The sequence below is a fragment of the Rhizophagus irregularis genome, chromosome 8, assembly GCF_026210795.1.
Source record: "Rhizophagus irregularis chromosome 8, complete sequence".
In the NCBI taxonomy this organism is placed as follows: Eukaryota; Fungi; Glomeromycota; class Glomeromycetes; order Glomerales; family Glomeraceae; genus Rhizophagus; species Rhizophagus irregularis.
In genome coordinates this window covers 951,579-976,343 of record NC_089436.1, presented here as the reverse complement: position 1 = coordinate 976,343, position 24,765 = coordinate 951,579, and the positions used below count along the sequence as shown (strand labels likewise).

The window sequence follows — 24,765 nt, the reverse complement described above, 5'->3', positions numbered from 1 at the left end:
CTAATGATATTCATGGATATTCCCATAAAATAACTGTTTATCCTCTGGAGACTAATGTCCTGTGATAAAAATAATTTATAAAAAGCTTATTTTATTACATTTTTATTATAAAAAGCTTATTTTATTTAAAAACATGTCACATCTAAACTTGCCCTTAAAAATTTATTCATTATTAAAAATGCCTAGAAAAAGCTGCAAGAATTCCAAGTTTTTAAATCTGTATTTACTAGTGCAAAAAATTTAGAAATCACAGCTTCTACTCCATTTCAGGTTGATTCTTTTTTTCCAAAATATTCAAATTCAACTTCATCTCTTAAAGAAAAACTTGATTTTTATTATCAGAAGACTAAGTACAGTCAACTCTTGTTATAACGAACCCTAGGTTCCAGATCCCAACTTTGTTATAAGGCTATAGTGAAGATTTTAAGAGATTTGATTAGTTAATTCGTTATAGTAAGGGGAAATTTATTATAGTTGTTTGAAAAATTCGCTATATTAAGGGTTTGCTATATCAAGGTTTGACTGTAATGCTAAAGTTACAAATACTGAAAGTCAAATCAAAATTGGATTATTCAGTTTGAAGAATTTCACAAGGAATACAATTATATTATACTACTTGAACAAATCACAGATTCCAAACTAATTGAAAAGCAAGTCTGTGAATATATTCTCAAATATTAAAAAAGAAAAATTCTGGCAAATATAAAGCAAAATCAATAAAACAAGCTGTTAATACTATTAATCATTATTTGGTAAAAATTTCTCCAATTCATAGAATTATTAATTTATATAACAAATATGAATTTCCAGATTTATTATAAACTGTATTAAATAGTAAAATGAAATATCTGCAAAAAAATAGATTTGGCAAAAAAGAAGAATCAATGGCACTAACTGCACAACAAATTCAAAAAATTCTTGCTGATGAATTTTTTAATTCAAACACTTATGAGAGTCTTTTATACCATGTATTTTTTTGAATTGCAACTAATTTTGCATATCAAGATGGAGAACATTAAGAACTTCATGTTGATCAATTCATTTTTCACCTAATGGTAATTTAATTTTTTTGCCAGTATCACAGCAAAAATAATTAACGTGAAATTAAAGGAGGTTCAGCAAAGGATATTTATCTTTCTTTAGATTTAAAAGTAATTACAAATATTAATAAATATCTTTCAAAATGATCTAGTGATACTCCTGAAAATTTTTACTTACAAGTTAACTCATTTTAGCATGAAAGTGGTATTTAGTATAGGAAAATATACTGTGGAGTTAATAGAATAGGAAATTTTATAAAAAACATTGGAAAATCAGTAAAAATAGATCTTCTACCTAGCATTTTAATGAATTACTCTAGTTGTAAAACTGTTATGCAAATTCTTCAGGATGCTGATATGCTGAAAGATGCTATAAGATGCTATAATGGAAGTAACAGATCACAAAAGTATTTAAGGTATTTATACATATAAAGAAGTAAATGAAAATATCTTACTACTATAAATACTTTAATTCATACTATAGAACTATTAAGATTTTTAATTCTTGATAATTCAATAAATACAGTCAAACCTTGATATAGCAAACCCTTAATATAGCGAATTTTTCAGATAACTATAATAAATTTCCCCTTACTATAACGAATTAACCAATCAAATCTCTTAAAATCTTCACTATAGCCTTATAGCGAAGTTGGGGTCTGGAACCTAGGGTTCGTTATAACAAGAGTTGACTGTACTAATATTACTGATATATCTATTAGTAAATATAGGATAAATAAATATTATACATATAATACCAAAAATACTTATAAATATCATATGTTAATCAATACTAAATTAAAAAATTATTTGAATTACAGAATATTAAGATTTTAACTTTTTTTGAAAAAAATCATCATAATTATATAAACATTGTAATATTCTAATTATCTGTAATTTAATTGAATAACTTTTTAGTAATTATTACTTTTAAATGATTGGTAAAATTTTCTGATTATTGTAAAATTATAAAAAGTATAGTAATAAAATTTCTTCTTTTAAATATTTGAAATTTAAATATGAAAAAATAATTTTTTTACTTTAAAAAAAAAAATCTTTTTCTAATTGTAATCTTATCCAATGTATTTATCTATAATTATAAATATTTAAATAATATTTTATTTATCCAATAAAATCTATAATAAAGTAAATAATAATAAGAATCAGTGATTAGGGTACTATCAAATATTACCTAATATTTTAAAGAAAGGAGGATAACTAAAGATTTTAGGTTATATACAATACTATATAAGGAACTATATATATAATATATTTTACTTAAAGGAAGAAGGATAAGCTTTTATATTAAAGTGATATTAGGTAATATCTAATAACACCTTAATATTATTTGCTAATATTATGAAGTTTAAAAAAAACTCTTTCCTGTACCGTTCACGTCCATTTTTCACACAAGAAATATTACGCTTTTTTCTCGTTAAATTACTAGAAAAATAGCACTTCAGTATTAAGACAAAAGTGTTCCTTAGTTTAAACAACACACTTTTTATTATCACTCTTTTCAGTTCGAACAAATTCACAAGGGCTTAATAGTCCTTTAAAGACATAAAAGTTTTGTTTTCTTGCGAAATTTTTCAAAAGAAGGCATAAATACGGCGCACCAATCAGATAAAGATGCCGAATAAAGAAATTTTTATCGGCTATACTTTTTCCCATCCAGAAAAAGTGAAACGGTATACGGGGGCTGATACGATATATTCCACCAGAAAAGAAAAGTCCTATATCCTTTTGCATGTGGATTCTTTACAAAAAGAGAAAGATATGTTGACGATTGTTACCAACAATAGACATATAATAAAGAAATATGATAAGCCTTATTTGATTAATTCAGATCGGCCTATGATGAATACTAAATACAGGATTTCAAAATACTTGACAAGTGTATTTTGTGGGTTACTTATTGACATAGAAACTAGAAACAAGTATTTTTTAAGAATACGTCAATTATTATTGGATAAACTTGTAGTTATTGAAAATAGATTGATGAAACAAGAAAAGAACAGGCAAACTACAACTTATATTAAATTTAATCATGGTAAACGAATATGGTATTTGGGGTTCTATATCCCATGCTCGTTTTGTAGTAACGTCTGTGCTTACGTAATGTCAAGAAATAGAAAAGTTTGTCAAAATTGTCGTTCAAAGGTGATAGTGACTTCTACACCTCCGCCGCAAAATGTGTTTAAGAATTTTAGTAAAGTTAAACAAGTAATAAGTAAACGCATAGGCGTGTCTAAGGTTGCTTGTCTAAACCTCTTCAAAATCCTACGATTAGTTTCGTCAAAATTTTACTATAGATTTATTATAGTTTTGGCAGAGTTTCGGCAGTTTCAGCATTTATAATAAGTTTCGGCAGTTTCGCCTTTCTCCAAAGTTTTGCCAGTTTTTTAATATAACTTTAATATAGTTTCGGCAGAATTTCACTTTTCGGCGAAACGCCATCTTGCCTAAACCCTACATCAGGAAATTTGTTTAGGCGTAATTTAGTGTAATATTTCGAAGGTGGTGTAAAATTTCGAAATATTACACTAAAAACGTAATATTACAAAAGTTTACGCTCTTAAATTTGAATAATTATAGTAATTTAAGAATATCTCGCTATCTACTAATCCAATTAAGACGATCTATAGCTCATTGGAATCAGCTCATCAAGACGAATCGAATGGTAGTAAAATCGTATCTTTACGTTTGATAGATGACTTTCTATTAATTTAAAACTTTACTGCATACTATAGAGCGTTCTATCAACTGTAGAAATGTGAATTTACTACCATTCGATCCGTCTTGATGAGCTGATTCTAATGAGCTATAGATCGTCTTGATTGGATCAGTAGATAGCGAGATATTCTTAAATTACTATAATTATTCAAATTTAAGAGCGTAAACTTTTGTAATATTACGTTTTTAGTGTAATATTTCGAAATTTTACACCACCTTCGAAATATTACACTAAATTACGCCTAAACAAATTTCCTGATGTAGGTTTCGGCAAGCAACCTTAGGCGTGTCTTATACAAAAAAAGTTTCAATGGATGGTGGAGCACGTAAATATGCAGTTACGTATTCAAATTTACGGATAAACAAGCAATTTAAGACGCCAAAAGAACAAGAGAAGTATAAAAAGAGGTTTAAAAACAACCTCAAGAGTAATAAGAATAAATGGTAGGTTACAAATAATGGAATTGAATCAAAGGTACTCATTTCCAAACATAAGTTGAAACGTAGAGGTGATATCCTTAAGAAACAGTACATATCAGAAAAAGAAATAGAGTTTCTGGTAGATCAAGTTACGAGTAAAGTTGGATACAAAATGTTAATAGATGATATTTTTATGAATCATTCTTTTAACGAAAAGCATTTTTTTGAATTAAGAAAGAAAAAAGACGCTTTTTTTGAATGAAATGATGCTAAGTTATTAGCAGAACAGCCGAGTAATGCTGGTTAAAGTGTTACAATAGATAATATTGTTACGGACCTTCAGAAAATGGAAATTAGTGGACAGGATAATGTCACTCCTTGGCAAGAAATACTCAATAGACGAGAACCTATTACAAGGTCAGAATTTCATCGGGGTTTGAATAGTATTAGAGATAAAAGTCTTTTAACGACATATTGTAATGAGATTAGAAGAGCAAGGCGTGGACATGGGGTTACTCATAACTACATGGTTAATCAGTGTGCAATTAAAGCTCGTAAATTAGAGCAAGATATGTTGTATTAAGGGGACATAAGTATATGATTAGTTATTCTTGTTTTGTTTTTCTATTTTCTTTTGTGGGATGGCTAATTATTAAGAAACAAATTATCAAAAGGGAAAAAATGAATAATTATTTTAGGATTTTAGATCATTCCTTATCTGATAATATTTACATAAGGCTATTTGGTTAGAAAGAAAAATATATAGACAGTTTGTCTATCGAATTTATTTTTAGTTTCACATCATTCCATATTTGATTATATTTACATATGGCAAATTTTATTTGAAAGAAAAATATATAGACTTTCCCAGTAGTTTTATCGAATTATTTAGAAAATGTTTTCATTTATTTCATCATTCTGTATTCGATAGTATGTACATACAGCTTTTTTAATAAAGAAAGAATCATACATGCACGTTATTTATAACGTGTAGTAAAGAAAGAAAAGCGATGCGGTATTAGCGATAAAGATAAAAAAGCTAAGTCACATAGTAATCGCACTGAAGTGGGTGTTAAAAATGTTGGCTGTAAGATGTTAGAAAGTAATTGGAATAAATGGAATGATTTGGCATTCCATCGAAGCGGTCATTGGGCAAATTTTTAGGTAGATTATGACAGTCACCTTTGAATTTGAGGTCGCATCATGGTTTTTAACAATGATATGATCGTTTAGGTGACAGGTCGACTTGTTCTTTTTGAAAAGTAGTCTTGTTTCATAATGCTTAATTCTTATATGTATTTTTTTTTATCTTATATTCTGTAAGTTTTATATATGTAAGTAAGCGTGATTATAATAGAATATGATCGCATCTATAATAAAAGTTTAAAAAAAAAAAAAAAAAAATTATTTGCTAATATTATACAGTATAGTCAATATAATAATAAAATTTAGTTTACCTTTTAAAATAATGTTAAACTATACAATTTAAAATACTGGCAAAAGCTTTATTATTATTAATAAGTATTTTCAGTTAAATACTTCAGTTAAATAAAAATATTTAGTGTAAAGTTACAGTTTTTGCTATTATATAATTTCCATTATGCTTAGAGTTGAATTACTAATAATTTTCTATTAAAACATTACAAAATAAAAAAGATTATAAAAGTAATATAAAAGTAGTTTGGCATAATTTATCAATCAAAATATTTTTTTTTTTTTTTTTTTTTCTATGTAAAGGTGCGATCATGTTTATTGATAATAATGTTAAAGTAATACAATATATTTACAAAAGTAAAATAAAATAAAGTATTTTAAATAAATTTAAACATTATCAATATACTGCCTTTTCAGAAGGAAAAGACTGACCTGTTACCTTGAGGTCAAAGGTGATAGACCTAAAAATTTGACCAATAACCACCTTTATGTAAACCATATTTTTCTTTCTAACTAATGTTAGCTACACATAAATACTGTCAGATATAGAATGATGAAAAGAAAAAATATAAGGTTAGTTCTATACAAGCCTACAATAAATTACCAGATTTCTTTAAAAATGCTTAGTAATTTTCACATTGCATAAAAATACATAAGTTTTTGATGAAATCACTCAATTTTTTTTTTATTTGAAAGATAATCCTTCGTAGATTTTATATCTTAAATAAAAAAAAAATGTTTATAAGATATAAAAAAAATTATCTGATTATAAAATATGATAACTTTTTAAGGTTATTTTATATATTTATTTGCACATAGATAACTTTTAAAATTTCAAATATGTCAACCATTTTTATTTGCATTTTTAACAATTACAATTGATTATCTTTCAAATAAAAAAATAATTATTATAATCTGTTAAAATTTGACAGACTTGTATATATCTTAAAAAATGCCTATTTTACTATATTTTACTATTATTTTTCAAGTTTATTAGTAATTTTCAGTAAAATTGGCATTTTTCTAGATATACAAAAGTCTGTCAATTTTCAATAGATTTTAATAATTTTTTTTTTATTTGAAAGCTAATCAGTTGTAGTTATTAAAAATGTAATTAAAAATGTTATATAATTGACATTCTAAAACCTATCTATGTAAATAAATATACAAAATAATTCTAAAAAAGGCTGTCATAATTAACAATTAGACAATTTTTTTCCATACTATAAAATATCCTTTTTTTATTTAAAATTTAAAATCTACAATAGACTAGCTTTCAAATAAATAAAAATTTGAACGATTTCATCAGAAATTTATAAACTTTCATGCAATATGAAAATTACCAAGCATTTTTAAAGAAATCCGGTAATTTATTGTAGTCTTGTGTATCTAAAAGATAAAAATAAAATAAAATTTATCGCACCAAACACACTTTAAAAGTAAACTTTTAATTATAAATTATACACTATTTACGACCATTACGTTTATCACATCTAGATTGGTGTTAACTTCCTTGCGCCTTTCTATCGCTTGTAATAATTCATTATACCATTGATCTATTAAATTCATATCATAAATGATATCATATCTGCTACATTTATATCTATGATCCATAGCTTCTGCAATTTTGCAACTGATAAATTACATTTAGTAAAGATATGATGTATCATATTATAGTCTTCCTTTGTTGCAATCTTCTTTTTTGAAAGAGTACTATCTTTTTTAAAAGCACGTATCAATGCAAAGTTATCTTCATCGAATGTATGATTGAGAAAGATATCTTCAGTTAGTTCATTATAAGCATTATGACTATTCACTTTACTATATAGAAGTGTAAGATCACTTAACTTAATATACTGTTTTGTCATGATGGCTGCTGTAAATTTCCAGATATGATGTGATAGCTGGGAATGAATTCTCACCTCATCAATATTAAGAAACCTCCATTTTTCTATATTACTTTTCAATTCTCTGATTCTCCTCTTAGTGACACTGGTCGAAATCAAAAAAATTGGACATATGGAAAATCAGCAAAAAATCAGACCAAAATCAACTGACATTACAAATCGACACATCTGATTGATGCCAATCGGACAATTTAATAAAAATTCAGCAAAAAATCATCATATTTGATTGACGGCTGATTGATGCTAGTTGAAATAAAAAAAAAATCAGACAAATAGCAAATCAACCTAAAATTTGCCCAATATTCAAATATATACTTCCGATTTATGGAATATTGACAATTCAATAAAAATTCAATAAAAATTCAATAAAAATTTGGCAAAAAATCATTATATTTGGTTGACGGCTGATTGATGCTGGTTGAAATCAAAAAAAAAATCGGACAAAATGACAAATCAACCTAAAATTTGCCCAATATTCAAATATGTACTTCAAATTTATGGAAAATTGACAATTCAATAAAAATTTAATAAAAATTCAATAAAAATTTGGCAAAAAATCATTATATTTGGTTGACGGCTGATTGATACTGGTTGAAATCAAAAAAAAAATCAGACAAAATGACAAATCAACCTAAAATTTACCCAATATTCAAATATGTACAGTCACGTCCGAAAGTGACGCCCGATTTAAAATTAATGCCAAAAATGGCAAAACTTTATTGATTTTCATTAAAATTCACATAAAAAATAATTACTAAAAATGGTTAATAATGTGTTGGCCCTCCCCTTGCTTCTAGTATTGCATTTATTCTTTGTGGCATTGAAGCAACAACCTCTTCAAAAATGGAGCAATCCAAATTTTCCCATTCTTCACTTAGTGCAACTTTAAGTTCATCCACAGTTCTTGGAAAGACTTTACAACTCTGGATATTGTCCGTTAACTGCTTCCAGATGTTTTCTATTGGATTTAGATCGGGAGAATTTGCCGGCCAATCAATAACCACAATTTTATTCTTCTTCAACCAATCCTTGGTTATTTTCGCGGTATGTATGGGTGCATTATCCTGTTGAAAAATTGCAGCCCTTCCTGTTAACTCATGAACTGTATGCTGAAATGGATACAGATATGAATTTAGGATTCTAATGTAAGTATTTGAATTGATTTTTTCATTTCCTTCTTTATTTTCATCACAAAAAATTAATGGCCCTTTTATCCCTCCTGCAAAACATCCCCAAACCACGACTGATTTTCGACCACTTTTAAAGATAGGTGTCAAGCATTCAGTGTTAAACCTTTCCCCTGTGTGTCTCCAAACTCTTATTTGTCGTGACTGCTTGCCAATCTCAACACTTGATTCATCTGAGAAAATAACTTGTGCCCAATCATAAGCTGTTTTTTCTTTATATTTCTCACACCAACTAATACGAGCTAATGCATGCTTTTCTGAGATAAAGGGTTTTTTTGCAGCAACATGGGAATAAATTTCAACACTATGTAATGCTCTTTTAGCAGTTGTAAGGCTGCAATTTAAATCTAATGTATTAATGACTTCATGTAAAGGTTCGCGTCGATCTTGTGTAACTTTGTTTATGAGTGCATTTTTCTCATTATTATTGAGAGCAGGTGGACACCCCGATCTAAGTAAATTTTCAGTTTTCCCTGTCTTCTTGTATCTGTCAATAATTCTTCTTATTGTGGTGGGGTCACGACCCATTTTTCTTGCTATTTGTGCAGGGTTAAAATTCTCCATATATGCTAGTATTTTTCCTTTATCTTGAGAAGTTAACTCAGTTCTATGTGACATTATTTTTTTAACTTTGCAACGCGTTTATTAGGTTATGAAATTGTGAGAAAACATTTAAAAATAAAAAAAAGGGGTATAAATAATGTAAATTTTGTGTATCGTAACACCGTACAAAATCGGGCGTCACTTTCGGACCCGACTGTACTTCAGATTTATGGAAAATTGACAATTCAATAAAAATTTAATAAAAATTTGGCAAAAAATCATCATATTTGATTGATGGCTGATTGATGCTAGTTGAAATCAAAAAAAAAATCAGACAAAATGCGCAAATCAACCTAAAATTTGCCCAATATTCAAATATGTACTTCAGATTTATGGAAAATTGATAATTCAATAAAAATTTGATAAAAATTTGATAAAAATTCATCATATTTGATTGACGGCTGATTGAGGCTAGTTAAAATCAAAAAAAAAAATGGCAAATCAGCCTAAAATTTGCTCAATATTGGCTAAAATTACAAATTGGCACTTCCGATTTGTGGCATACTAGTTGAAATAAGATATATTTGACATTGAATGATTTATGGTCGAATCTTTTCATATTATTTGATATATGTTATTTATGATTGAATTGTACTTTCTTACTTTGATTTATTAGAAATTTGCTCATATTTCAATTGGGTATCAATCAAAATTAAACTATTATAATAATTACTATTTGCTGATCAATTATAATAAGACGCGACGCGTATTGTATTAAAAGTATAATTTTAGCTTCAAGATTACTTTTTTTTTGCTTCTTTTGGATAAATATTAAACCTTTTAACCTTTTTTTTTCTTAAAACAAAATATTTCTCTTTTATTGCTCTATGGTTCAAATTGGGAATTGATAAAAGAATCTCAATTTTTTCCGATTTAATAAATATCAGTATGCTGGTGTTGAAGAAAACAAAAGTTTTTTTTATTCCAAGCATTCTGATTTACTGTAATGAAATGAAAATAATAAAAAAATATTTTTTTTTATTTTTTTATATCATTTGTAGGTTCCGGCATTCCGATTTAATAAAAATATTCTTTATTTGTACATGATATCGGTATGCTGGTATCAAAAAAATATCTTTTTTTATTATTTGCAGGTTCTAATGTTCTGATTTAATGACCCATTTTGTGGATGGATATTGGTATGCCGGTAATAATAATTTTTTTTATTTCTGGCATTTCAATTTAATGATATTTTTCCTTATTTATTATTAGATCAGAATTGTTTCTCTTTAGCTTTCAAATCAGCTAATTCAAATGGAGGAGGTTTGGAGTTAAGCGAGTAAAAAATTATTCAAAATGAAAAAGGAAATTGTATGAACAAGCAATTGGAGCAATCGGCAAAATACCGGAATGTTTTTTCTGCAAAATATTTTAATAAATGCAAAAAAAACGCCTAATTTTTAACGATAGATTGATATGCCGGTATTTCCGAAAACCAGCTCTTTTTTTATTGATCAGATGGATCATCGGATATCCATCTTTTTTTTATAAAAAAAAATTCCAATCTTTTTTTATTTTGTAGGGACCTTCCAGACACCATTTCACATTCTGATCCTCATGCGGATGGTGGAAAAATTCATTTAGGACAACCTCAGAACTAACGAAACGGCACTTAGAAGGTATTAGAGAGAAGGGATTATTTTTTAAATTGGAACGTTAGTATACATTTATTAACGTTTCACTTTCTTTTTTTTTATTGTAGACTCTCAAGACGCTTCGTAATTGATAAAACTTCTCAGAAGGTAAATAAAGAGAGAAGTTTTTTTTTTTAAGTTATGAATGTTAGTAGATACTATTACTATTAAACATTCCAATTTCTTTTCACTTTTAGGAACCTTCTGGAGACTTGGAAGGAGGGTAAAGCCCCGAAGAATTTTTATTTTATTTAATGCGGAACGTTAGGTAACTAACGTTATTTTTTTTCTTTGCAGGCCCAGGACGCCGCTGAACTCCATTTTGAAGGTATAAACCTTTGAATTTTTTTTTTAGTTTTATTTAACAAACATTAGCTAACGTTCATTTTCTTGTTTTTATAGGTACAGAATGGTCCCATTTTGAAGGTAAACTTCAGAAAAAAAAAATCTTTTTTTTTAACGAACGTTCTCTAACGTTCATTTTTCTTATTTTTTTGTAGGTCCAGAACGCCAAAGGTATGGGTTCAGACTCCATTTCGAAGGTGACTTCAATCATAGATATTTATTTTTTTTTGTTTTATTTTAGCGAAACGTTGACTAACGTTTCGATTATTTTCTTTTTTTTTAGGTTTTGCTCTCTGGTTTCCGTATATCTGGATGGAATTTCGAAGGTACTCTTCAAAATTCCAATTTTTTATTCTTTTTTTATTTGAACGAAACGTTGACTAACGTTTCGATTTTCTTTTATTTTAGGTTTTTAGCTTTCTGGTTTTCGTATGTCTGGATGGAATTTCGAAGGTATTTCTTCGAAATTCTGCATTTTTCTTTTTTTATTTGAACGAAACGTTGACTAACGTTTCGATTTTCTTTTTTTTTAGGGTTTTCGGATATCTGGATAGAATTTTGAAGGTACCTCTTCGAAATTCTAATTTTTTTTTTGTTATTTTATTTGAACGAAACGTTGACCAACATTTCGGTTTTCTTTTTTTTAGGTTTTCGGCTTCCTGGGCGGTATTTTGAAGGTGAAACTTTGAAAAAAAGTTTTTTTTTTGTTTATTTGTGTTTATTTGACTAATATTCGTTCTTATTTTTTTGTAAGTCCAGAACGCGAAGGAAGATACGGGTTCCGGACTCTATTTGAAGGTAACTTCGAAAATATTGTTTTTATTTAATACGAAACGTTACTAACATTTCATTTGGTTTTTTGTAGGTTTTCGGTTCTTTCAGATAGAATTTCGAAGGTAAAACTTCGAATATTTTAATTTTTTTTATAATGAACGTTAGATAACGTTCATTTTTCTTGTTTTTTTTTTATTCAGAACACCGAATAGAGTTTTTTTGAATAAATAATTTTCTTAATGAAACGTTTCTAATGTATCATTTTTTTTCTATTTATAAACAGCCAGTTCTTCGATATTTGGACAACTCATCGGAAGTTTGGTGAGGAATATTTTTTACTAGTTATTACTTTCAATTAATTCATTTAACGAAGCGTTTTTTACTAACGTTTCATTTTACTCTTTTTTTAGGCGACCAGCCTTCGTGTCTATTAACGAGAGTATATTTGGATATATTAATGAAAATATGGCGAATATTTGGCACGCAAGATTTCGGTATAGGAGCTATAGAAGTAATTTAAAGGTGAGTTTCGAAATGTAAATTGTTGGTGAGTTTTTTGCTTAATTTTTTATTAATTCTTTTTGTTTTTTATTCTTTACTAGGTTAAAAATAGCGAGTTTAGAATGATTTATTATAGGTATTAATATAGCATAGGTGTGTTTTAGATTAGAAAGGTAGACATATTAATTAAAGAATATATATTAAATGTAATTTTTAATAACAATGTAATTTAAAATGTCTAATAAAATTGAATAAAATTAAAACTAAATTTGGAAAAATCATCTACATTCAATCTAAAATTCAGACAAAATTCGAAAAAAATCATCTAAAATTTGCCATAATTCAGACAAAATTCAAACTAAAATTATCTACATTCAATCTAAATTTGCCGTAATTCAGATAAAATTCAAACTAAAATTGCTATAATTCAGACAAAATTTATCTTGATCGGAAAATGTTTTTTAAACAATTCAGATCAAAAATTACTAAACAATTCAGATACAATTCTGACATTCTGATCGGCATTGATCGGCCTGCCAATCGGAACTTTTTTTGAATTGATAATTCGGCCATCTTTATCACCAAATTCAGCCTAAAATTGGACATCCGATTTTTAGCTGATTTGGACTATTTCGACCAGTGCGAGTAACTCTGCTTTTTTAGTATCAAGAGTTAAGTCTGTTTTATGATAATATCAGTAGATCACTCAGTATTTTACCAGTTTCTTACACTTAGAACTAGGACGTTCATATGATTTTCTGCCTTCAAAGGCTAGTTGTTTCATATAACTAATTCCACTTTAAGCTGAAAAAATCTGTTTCATTAACTAATGAGTTTTTTCTTTAAAAATTGCTTTCTCTAACGGAACCTTAGGTAGTTTTTCTATAGCCTCCTTTTTATGTCTCCCACATACTTTTCTGTCTCTTGATAAAACTATAGCACATAACTGCAAACATATATTATATGGCAAATGAAATCCAAAATATCAGGTAGACTGTTTAACTGAAAAACGTATATAGGTGGTTGTTTCATTATTTCTGGGCAATTCAGATGATAACCGATTACAAATAGATTGATTGATATTTTTCCAGTAATAAAAATCTAATTCTATTAAAGTATTTAGTTCTTGTCCCTTTAGATAATAATAATACTAACATTACCGCAGTTAGATATTTGAATATACGAAATTTAATATTTGCATTTTCCTGTCACTACTAATTTCATAATCACGAACTAGGTTTTACTGAGGTGATCCCGGGATGGAGATTTATATCTCTCTATAATCCTTTTATTATTAGTAAATACTTGTATAAACTGCGTGTTATTTTTCTTTAAAGAGTTAAAGTCCAGTAAGGTGTATGACGTGCCTTTGTGAGTACTGTATAATACATTTGCACCAGTCATCTATTTGGGTTTTTAACCCTAGATGTGTAATATTGATGGATAATCTCTTTTTCATGTCAATCATTTTGGGTTAATCCAGCACGAAAAATGAAGGAAAGTTGAAAAATTTGTATACTAAAAGTTGTGAAAGTTATTATTAACTATTGTTAATATGTATGTTTTGATGTATTTCTTTGGTTAACTCGTCCGTATAAGTGACCTAAGCCCTTCTGTTCAGTAACTAGATGTAGTTAGTCTAATACTATTACTACAATTAGCAAAACAAAAAAAAAAGCCAATATTTCCTTAAAAAACCCCAGGTTTTTCTGAATATTGTAGATTAAAAGTCAAAAGTTCTATTTTTGCAAGCAAAAATGTGTGTTTCTTATGTAGTTCAGTGATAAAATCACTCTTTTGCAAAATTATTTTTGGGAAATGATTTGGATGTGAGATTTACAGAAAAGAGTTTTTTTTGTAATTTTTCAATCAAAATATTTTATATATTCATATGTGAAATATAATACTTTATTAGTACAGTTTCACAAAATTATAAATTTTTAGTCTTTTTATTATAATTAATTGACAAGTTGCAGTTTTAATTAAATTGAAAATGGTAATAAGTATTATAATTAGATTTTTAAGTATAGATTTTCAGTATTATATAAAAAAATTATTACTAAAAATTAAAAGTAAAGCAACAGAAACTAACTGATAAAATATATAATAATTATTAATTTATTAATTTATATAAATATAATTAATAAATTTGAAATATTTTATATAATATAAATATATATTAAATAATAAAAATTTACTAACTAGATATTATAAAATTATTATACAGTATATAAATGTTTATTAAAATTTAATAATTATTAAAATGCTTTCAGTAATAACATTTTATAATTAATTTAATAAATAAAAAATTTTTAAATTTAATAAATACAGTATCTATTTATATATAAAATAGTATTGTATTATAATATGTACTATATACTGCAAGTCACATCTTGCAAATTTCAAAGGTTTAGCCTTATACTCCTTTATTATACAAATTTTATTATTAATAAAGATGTTTAAAACTTATAAAATAATTAAAGTATTGTTACATGTCATACTTAAGTTATTTGTTGGATTATTTAAATAATAAAAATATGACTTCTTTTTTTAAGAAGTATTATATATTTCTATAAAAAAAAAATCCAGAAAATGTATAAATATAACCAAAATATTTAAGTATGTATATATAGTATATACAAAAAACATCTAGATACTGTATATACAGAAAATATCTAAGTACAGTCAAACCTTAATATAGCGAACCCTTGATATAGCGAATTTTTCAGACAACTATAATAAATTTCCCCTTGCTATAACGAATTAACCAATCAAATCTCTTAAAATCTTCACTATAGCCTTATAGCAAAGTTGGGGTCTGGAACCTAGGGTTCGTTATAACAAGAGTTGACTGTATAAACAGAAAACATACCAGATTTTGAAATAGCTCATCTTTGAGTTATTTAAAATTTAGTATATTTTCTATTACATCTGAATATTTTTTTCTATAAAGATATATAGGAATGCTATGACACATGATATATGGTAATTTATATTTTATGCTAATACAACCAGTAGTAATTATCACTACCAGTAATCTTAAATACTGGTTTATAATTTTGGCTAAAGTTAAAAAAAACTAATCAATAAATATATTAACAAATATTGATTTAATGTTAACTATAACAAGATTTTGAAATTTTTGTCAAAAAAAACTTAAAAAGTAAAATCAAAATTTTGGCATTTTTCTAAAAATTATAAAATTATCTGAGAAACAGCTTTTTAAATTTAATATTAATCTTATAAATTCAAAAAATTAGACTGGTGATAATCACCAGTGGTAATATTTTGATATTCTCTAAAATTAATATTTATTTTGTAATTTATATAAGGTTAATGTGTACGTTAAAAAAAAAAATAAAATTAATATTGGTTAACTTATTGAAAAAAAAGAAATTTTAGATTTGCTAAAATTATTCTTTTTATTCATTAAGTAATATGATTCTTCACGAAAATTTACATACAGTATATTTAAATATTTAAATTTAACTTATCTTTTATTCATAAGTTACATCTTGAGGTTATAATTAAAAAAATAGAAAAAGTTGGCTTAATGAAATTTTTTTATATTAAAAAAAAAAATATTAAAATAAATAGAATAAAGCTTAAAAAATAACGTGGGTTTAAAAAATCTCATATATTGATTCAAATTTTAAAGATACGATTGAAGTCCTACGAATTACCTATAATTAATGAACATCTATGAATATTTTTATGAGTGAAACATTAAAAGAAACGAAAATATTCTATAATCCTTTTTGAAACGGTAATAATCTATATACATATTATAATCTTTTTATATATTATATCATAAAATAAAATTTTTATCATAACATTATATATTCATAAAGAAGGAAACGAAAAAGTTTGAATATAATCGAATTAGATTTTTCTTTTTGCAAGGAATTTCAGATCGTCATTATGACGAAATGTTAATTAATTCAGGAAAATACAAGAGTCTGCTCGTATAAAAAGCTTGGGGATGGATTTTTTGTTGTTGAAATTTATTTTGCTCTAAATCTGAGAATTTTTTCTCTTCAGCAATATTAAATTGGTCAGATAATTCAGATGGTTCTGGGTCATCACAAGTAGCAATTGTCCAACTTCCTAATAATTCAGACAATTTAGATGCAGTAGGACGTTTTGTAGGATCAGGATGCCAACATTGTGTCATTAATTGAATATAAACTTTTGGAGTTCCATCAATAATTTCAGGGCGAAGACCAAAGCAAATTTCACTAGCTAATCTGAGATCATGCGGTCTATCGCACCATGGACGAGTACTCGCAGAAAGAGTCCACATAATAATTCCAAAACTATAAATATCCGAAGCCATCGTTGGTAGATTTCCGTTCAAGACTTCAGGAGCAACATAAGGAAGAACTCCATATATTTTATTAGTATCTTTTTTATCGATTGGACCATGTAATCCTACATCCGCGATACATATATCATTGACTGAGCCTAGTTCATTTTCAACCAATAAATTACCTCCATGAAGATACCCATGAATTAATCCATTTTCGTGAATATTTTCAATCCCACCCGATATCCCCCAAAGCATATCTACAATATCTCTCCAATACAGCATTCCTTGTACTTTATCAAGATATGAATGCAAATCTCCATTCTCATAATATCTCATAACGAACATGTAATTCGAGGTAGGATCCTTTGTAATTCCATAACAATCTGCAGTATTTCCGCTTTGTAAGCTTCGATGAGATTCATAAAGCTATAAAAAATTATGTAAATTAAAATAAACTCATAAAATTCAAATATTCAATGATAAATAAAACACTTTAAAACTATATATTACTTGTTTAAAATATTCTTCACTAATATTTTGTGAATTGTTAAGTCTCTTAAGAGCAACTTTTACAGGTCCATTACGTGTCCATTTTTCAGCTTCTTCATCCCATACCCATCTAGGACCTTCCATCCAAACTGCTGAAAAAATTGTGCTAAATGCGCCTCCTTTATTTGTGTCTTCCATGAGATCAAATTGGTCGAAATTAACATATTCCAAGTAATCCACACATTCATTCGCGTGCAACTGTGTGTGTTTAATAAAATTATCCATATTAATATTTCCACTCGTCCAGTTTTTAAAATTATCTTTTAGAGCATTAATTTCACAATCTTTACACCATCCAACGCTACTTCGTTCCTTCCCACAATCTAAACATTTTCCAAAGTCAATATTCGACTTTGTCTTTGACTCATTCTCAATAAAATCCATATAATCTGGATCCTCATCTTGTCGAGAAGACATGTTTAAATATTCTAAAAACAAAAAATAATTTAGTAAGTTACTCAAGTATACTCTAAAAAATTTGTTTGTGTTAATAATCAATTTGCGTCCGCCAAACAACTTCACACTCTTATTGTATATTTACTGTATATTGAACTTAAAAATCATGTAGATCATTAGATGGTAGATCAATATTTTGGAATTATCACGACGCGAAGCAAAAAAAATTAAGTTTCAAAATTTTTTTTATATGGAAAGTGGCATTCATGTTGGAAATATGAAGGAAAGGGACGAAGGGAAAGGAAATGGGAAAGGATCTCAGCCCTTACCCAATAACTATAGTGTGTCACCAGTAAATATCAACACGTGGAGTGGAATTAGCTATAACGTTTTGGCGAGAGCAGCAAAAGTACGGACTTAACCTACATATATCGTTTAAATATATGAGGTCAAATCAATTACGCTTTGCGCGTGAAGTGATTCCATTACGCAAAATGAAAATACAAACCAACCATTTTTAATTTCTTAAACACAAACTTGTTTGATTTTATCGGAAAAACTTACAATTAACAAAAATGTTTAATTTTTTTTTTTTAATAGGAGAGGATAGAGGAGTTCAGCTCTGAGCTTAATGGATAATTTTTAGCTACTTTTATATGTTTTTTAAGCCTTTTCATGGTTAAGTGACACATGCAAGTTTAATTAAATCAATCACACTGTTGTTTTGTTGATCACACGGGAGTAACAAAGATCGATAAAATTTCTAAATTTTGTTCCGAAGGTTGTCGTTTAAATAATAGTGGTAATGGTAATGGTATATAAATACTTTTGTTGTTTTCAATAAAAAACATTATCGAAATTTTTTTTAAGTTGTGAACTATTAAAACGACATTTGTAGGATTTAAATCATATATTAATATGATCAGCATGCATTTCAATAGGGTAAGTGCTTAAAAATTATATAAATTGTATTATTTTTGTGTTACTAACTTTAAAATAATCTATCAACTTACGTTATGAAGTTCACGTGAACTTAACTAATTGGTTGGTAATATAAACTTGGAAATATTTATGAATAAAACTTATTAATATTTCTAGTCGTAAATCTTTATCCGGTTGGTTTTAAACGATACCCGGTTCTAAACCGGTTTATTGTAACCTCTAATCACGCGTTTTACTTGTTCCCAAAATAAAAAAGAAAAAAAATTCACGATTAATAATGGTGATGGTATAATGCTAAATTATCATGAAATTTTTTTTTAAGTTGTATTATTTCGTGTTACTAACTTTAAACTTACGTCAAAAGATTCTTATGAAGTTCACGTGAACTTACACATGCAAAGAAAAAAAATTCTTTATTTTAATTAATTAAATGCAAATGTTTATTTGCGAAAGGAACGATAAACAAGATTAATTAGCATGTTATAATTAAAAAAATTAGGTGATTTTACGGGGATAACTTTTTTTTTCATGAATAAATACGGAGATAACTTTTTTGACAACTATTGCATTAAAACTAACGTCATGTCGCATAATAGAAATTAAAGTGATTGGTAAATATAATAAATATTTCATTAATTTCACAAAAATCTCTTCTATAACGATTTAAAAATTTCTAAGAGTTTATTTTAAAAATTAATATTTGCCATTTTGCTGATCAATCTATCTTTATTAAACAGAGAAAATTTAGTAATAAATAGTACGTATATACATGTAATTACGCTGTCAAAGAAATGTCAACAATCAAATTTTTGGCACCATTATTATTAGGTTTCGCAAAATCAAGGCAGCATGTAATTCAAAGTTGATTTTTTATGATTCCATAATGTTGCAACACCAAAGCTTTATTTAAATTTTGTACAATAAAATTTCGATCTAAATAATTTAGAAAATAATGCTTTTGTTTAAAATATCCATTAATATATATTATTTTTAGGAGCAATTTATTTGAAATTATCAAAGATTTAATTAGACTTCAATAAAATCCACATAATTGAATGTTCTTATGTAATCAAAGAAAAATTATTCCAATTTTTGTTATGATGAATAATTAATATTACCACCTGGCCAATAATGGGCATCTAGTATATAGTATTTTTTGCCGTTTATAAACCATGTAACCAGTATTATTAGCTATAGTAGTTATAGTTTAATTAAATAGTTACAATTTATTATTATAATACATCTTAATACATTCATGTTCGGTTTTTACTAATATTTATAGTTACATTACAATTAGTGATATTCCCTCCAAATCAAGAGAGTCAGGAAGAAGAAAAAAAAAGTTTCGTCAAGCTGACAAATACACAAATACACAAAAGTCTTTATTTTATATAGTGATCACTGATCAACTAGATATCCGTGTCCAGGATAACATTTAATTAGACGTGTCCCAAAGAATTAATTGTTGTATATATATTTATATGTTTTTATTAAAAAATTCTTGGGACAATTAATTCAAAAATTTTTACGTAAAACTGATCATATGATTTAATATAATTCCGGCCAAAATCATCATAATGCAGGCTGAATTCATCATGAGATTCTATGCGTGTCATGTAATTCCCCCCTTGGCCAGAATTATGACATTCAGCCGGCATTAAGAATTGTAAAAGTGTGTGACATTAGAGAACGGAGAGAACCAATTAATTAAGATCACGTGGATGGAAAAATGTTAATTTTATACGCTTCTTTGTCGTTCATTCATGCACAATTGCACATGTACAAATAATTATTGGTTCAAATTCCAAAATAGATCTGAACGAATCGGGAAATTTACAGGAACTTCGTGATTGATATTTACCAAAATATTGCTTGAACTATGTCAAAATATTGTGATCTCCATTTGGGTAGTTTTTTTTCACATGCATAACCCCATATATCTATTGTTATACCACATCAAGGGAATAATAAAACATATATGGTCATTAAAAAAATTTGAAAGAACTACTAACCTAAAAATGTATTATCAATACCTTATGTGCAATTCTAACATGCGTCTCTGTCTTTGTTTAATCTTTTTGGCGCTTTGCAATGTTTATTATCATATTACTTAAACCAAATACCAATCGGAACGGAACCATTACCAGGTGGATGTCTTGGTTAATTAATTTTTAATTATAATTAAACAAGCAACAATATTCTTGTACGAAAAAGTATATTTGAATATGAGATTGATAACGTTCTAAATAGAATTTTTTTAAGTGTTGAAACATTTGATATTGAATTTTAAAATTTTAATTATGAAACGAAATTAATTTAGAAAAATTCAAATAATTAATAATATGTATATGACTTTATGTAAATATTTACAATAATACGATATGAAAATTTGACAATAATGTAATATAATCACTAAATTAAAATATTTATATTTATGAAAGATGTTTCATTCAATTCCTCTAATTTCATTTGTGTTTTTATTTGTTGTGTCCATAGATGATATTTCTAGTGTGGTATGTGACGTAATTGTTGTAACTTGTTGTACTGTAATTGATATTTGATTGATTTCGCTGGAAGAAGAAATAATTGAAGATCTTGCATATAAGAAATTATCATCTCTATATTCCGATTGAATCAATAATTTTTTAGGACTATCATAATAAAAACAAGGTAACAGAACTGTCGGAGAATCCTTTTTGACGAATATTAAAAATAATATAATTCCTCTGTATGTAGTTTATAAAAAAAAAATGCAAGGAAAATTGTTAATTTACTGGATCTGAGAAAAATAACTAAGAGAATTATTAAGATTAAATAAAATTCGTACATGAAAGGTTGAACGAAATCTTCAATAACAATTTTGTTTACTTCGGGGTTTTCCGATTTTTTTATATATTGAGACATAATTCTTGATAATAAAGATGTACCAAGTAAAATCGTGTAAATAACGTCACAGATGAATAGACAAAGCACATGGCCTAATCTAAGTGCATTCCATCTATTTTTCCTTATCGAATATTGCTGCCAACGTTTCCATAATATTATTGCAGTGAAGTCTATATTTGGTAAAAAAAAAAGAGTTGTTTGTCAAATTTAGTTAGAATATAAAGAATTATTAAATAAATAAATAAACAAGAAAATTCTTACAAATAAATATTAATGCTATGCAAAATAGTGGGGAAATTATTATTAGGTAAATTATTTTATGTAGGTTAGAATTCGGAGGTTTACAAAGCAAGGGTGTAACACGGATGTCTTTTTGGTATCCGTCAGCTAACGAAAATACATTATAGCAAATTGTAAAACACCAAATAAGAATTGAAAATGGCCAAAAAAACTTTTTTTCTATTTTTATGTTTTGATTTTCAATTGTGTTCCAAATATAAAATCCTAATATGACAGGGAATATATGTAAAGGATAAAAGAAGAATAGAGAAATCATCTGTTGAATCACACAAATAGAAATTTGATGAGTCTCGAACGATTTATTGATGATGTCATCGCCATATTTTATTATAGTTAGTAAACATCCTATCGTATATCCCCACGATGCTATAAATAATTGGAACTGAGTATATTTTGTGAAATAATTAGGTGATATACATAATTTAATAATAATGAATGTTGACAAAGACAAATTTATAATATTTAATGAAATATATGTAATCGCAGCAGGAGAATACTTTTGCATTGTAACACAAAGTATAATGCGAGATATAAAATGACAAAATACGATATAATATTCTAAAAAGTCAATAATAAAATGTGGAGAAAAATAAATGATTTTTTGTTTTGCATTAAAATCATAGTGTTGCCTCTTGACAGGGTTTACATGTCTTGTGAGGCTTATATGGACTATTTATAATGTTTACATGTTCAATGAACTTCCAAAAAAATTAATTTATAATTAACAAACAGAATTCATAATAACTCCGATTTTTTAATTATTTTATGCATTAGTATTTTAATTAATGTCGATCTATTTATTTATAGTGATTGTGCCGCAGAAAATAGGACACTTTTGCTATATATGAATTTAAAAAAAATATGAAGGATTTCTTGATGAAACTTGAATTAAAAAAACTAGTTCTTTAATTGTAATAAATTGACAAGAGCGACAAAAACTTTTATGTTGCATAGCTGCATACTAATTATCGAATATGTACAGTATGGTTTATTTTGTGAAACCTAATAATAATATAACGTTACAATCGTTACATCGAGATACATCGAAGTATAATGGTGTCAAAATTTTGATTGTTGACATTTTTTGACAGCATAATTATATACATATTATTATTATTTTTTAAATGATTATTCTCTGCTTAATAAATATTGTTCAAAAAAATAGTAAATATTAATATTTAAAATTATTATATAATAAACTTGCAAAGAAATTTTAAAAATCGGGATGGAAGTGAAACTATCAAGAGCCCTTTACGGATGCGAAAATTATTTGCGACACCAATACGTCAATATGTATTTTTTTTGTGACTATTTAGCAAATTTACTGATAATAGCTTCAATGATGTAATTTCACTAAATCAGAATATATATACAGTATACATACGTCTCGAATTGTGACACAAATGTCCCGTGGTTACAGTGATAAATTGCACCAACCGAATGCGCTAGAGTCATGTTGTGTAATTTTATTTTATTTTTTTGCAATAGACAAATAGAAAAGTAAATTTCGATTATTAGCCTTTGTTAAATCTTTGCTTCCGTTCACATCGATTAATTAATTCTATTGATTTCGATAATATATAGTATAGTACACGTAAGCAAATTTTCGTGTCATGCAATTCCACCTGTTGATATAGCGTTTTTGCGCCAAACATTTGTAAGAAAATTTTTAAAACAATTCATTTATTCAAAAAAGTATTAATTTGATTAAATATACGGCTAATTTATTTAACCGGCCTGTTTATTCATACGGCTTATGTGGCTGAATCAAAATCAAAATGTACAATACGTGAATGGTGTATTAATAATATACCAATTGATATTTGACTTTCAAATATAGAAAAAAAAGAATCAAAAAATTCAAAAGAAAATTCCTTTGATTTCCAATTATAACTTACCATAAATAAAACAATTAAGCTGATTATTATTGTTGGTTTTTTACTCATTTAATATTATCTAATTGAATGATACATCTATAAATTACATGCTGAAATCAGAATAATCTCGAATTTAATTATAGTGTTGTTAAACGAAATGGGTAGGTCAAATGATGAATAATTAATTACTGATAAATTAATTACATATTTAAATTCTTTATTAGACAAAGAAATAATTTTTTTCTTTGTTCTTATGGTGTAACTTTTTTTGGAAGGTCATTATAACCATAAATAGTAACACATATACAAATTAATTTGGATAAAAATATAAGATTAATTTTATCGATTTATATTTTTATGGAACAACGCATATATTTTGTTTTAGCTTTATGAAGGGCTTTACGGTATTTCATTAAAAGCATTAATAATATTTACTTGCATCTGATATGTCTGTATAAAAGATTGATAATGCATGACATCATACGTTTTTTTTTTAAAAAATCACGTAATTATTAAATATAAATAAATTTATTGTTTTAATAATTTTTAATAAATTCGCGTAAATGTCCGCTTTTTTTATTATAATTAACAGCACATCTGTCTAACATAAGAACATATGAAGCTTGTATCAAAATATCAAGAGATGTTTGAGATCTCGTTGTTCAAAATGTGATCCAAATTTATAATCACTAATTTCACAACGAATTCTCTATTTTGAATATTTATTTACATGAGATTAAAATGGATAATCCGCGTGCCCTATAATATATTATAGGATTTAATGAACGTGTTTGTAAATGAAGATAATAAGATAATTGTTTCATGTAATGAATACAATTTTCCATGTACGAGTACGTGTTTTTTTCTAGGGTTCAGACATTACTTTTTATGTAATTCAATTATTAATTAAGAATGTGTTAATGAT

At 26.5% G+C, this 24,765-nt stretch overlaps 3 protein-coding genes across 3 annotated transcripts; 1 reads left to right on the top strand and 2 right to left on the bottom strand.

Moving 5' to 3' along the window:
* Positions 1-4,542: 4,542 nt before the first annotated feature.
* On the top strand, positions 4,543-4,779 carry OCT59_028105 (uncharacterized protein; the record flags this gene model as incomplete). Its single annotated transcript, XM_025331418.2, has 1 exon — positions 4,543-4,779. One exon carries the CDS (start codon positions 4,543-4,545, stop codon positions 4,777-4,779), a length of 237 nt encoding a protein of 78 aa, XP_025187891.2.
* Positions 4,780-7,195: 2,416 nt separating this feature from the next.
* OCT59_028104 (uncharacterized protein) lies at positions 7,196-7,498 on the bottom strand (the record flags this gene model as incomplete). The annotated part of the gene is made up of 1 exon (XM_025324081.2): positions 7,196-7,498. The coding sequence occupies one exon, from the start codon at positions 7,496-7,498 to the stop codon at positions 7,196-7,198; it is 303 nt and encodes a 100-aa protein (XP_025187890.2).
* Positions 7,499-16,500: 9,002 nt separating this feature from the next.
* Positions 16,501-17,856, bottom strand: OCT59_028103 (uncharacterized protein; the record flags this gene model as incomplete). Its single annotated transcript, XM_025313148.2, has 2 exons — positions 16,501-17,316; positions 17,401-17,856. 2 exons carry the CDS (start codon positions 17,854-17,856, stop codon positions 16,501-16,503), a joined length of 1,272 nt encoding a protein of 423 aa, XP_025187889.2.
* Positions 17,857-24,765: the final 6,909 nt, after the last annotated feature.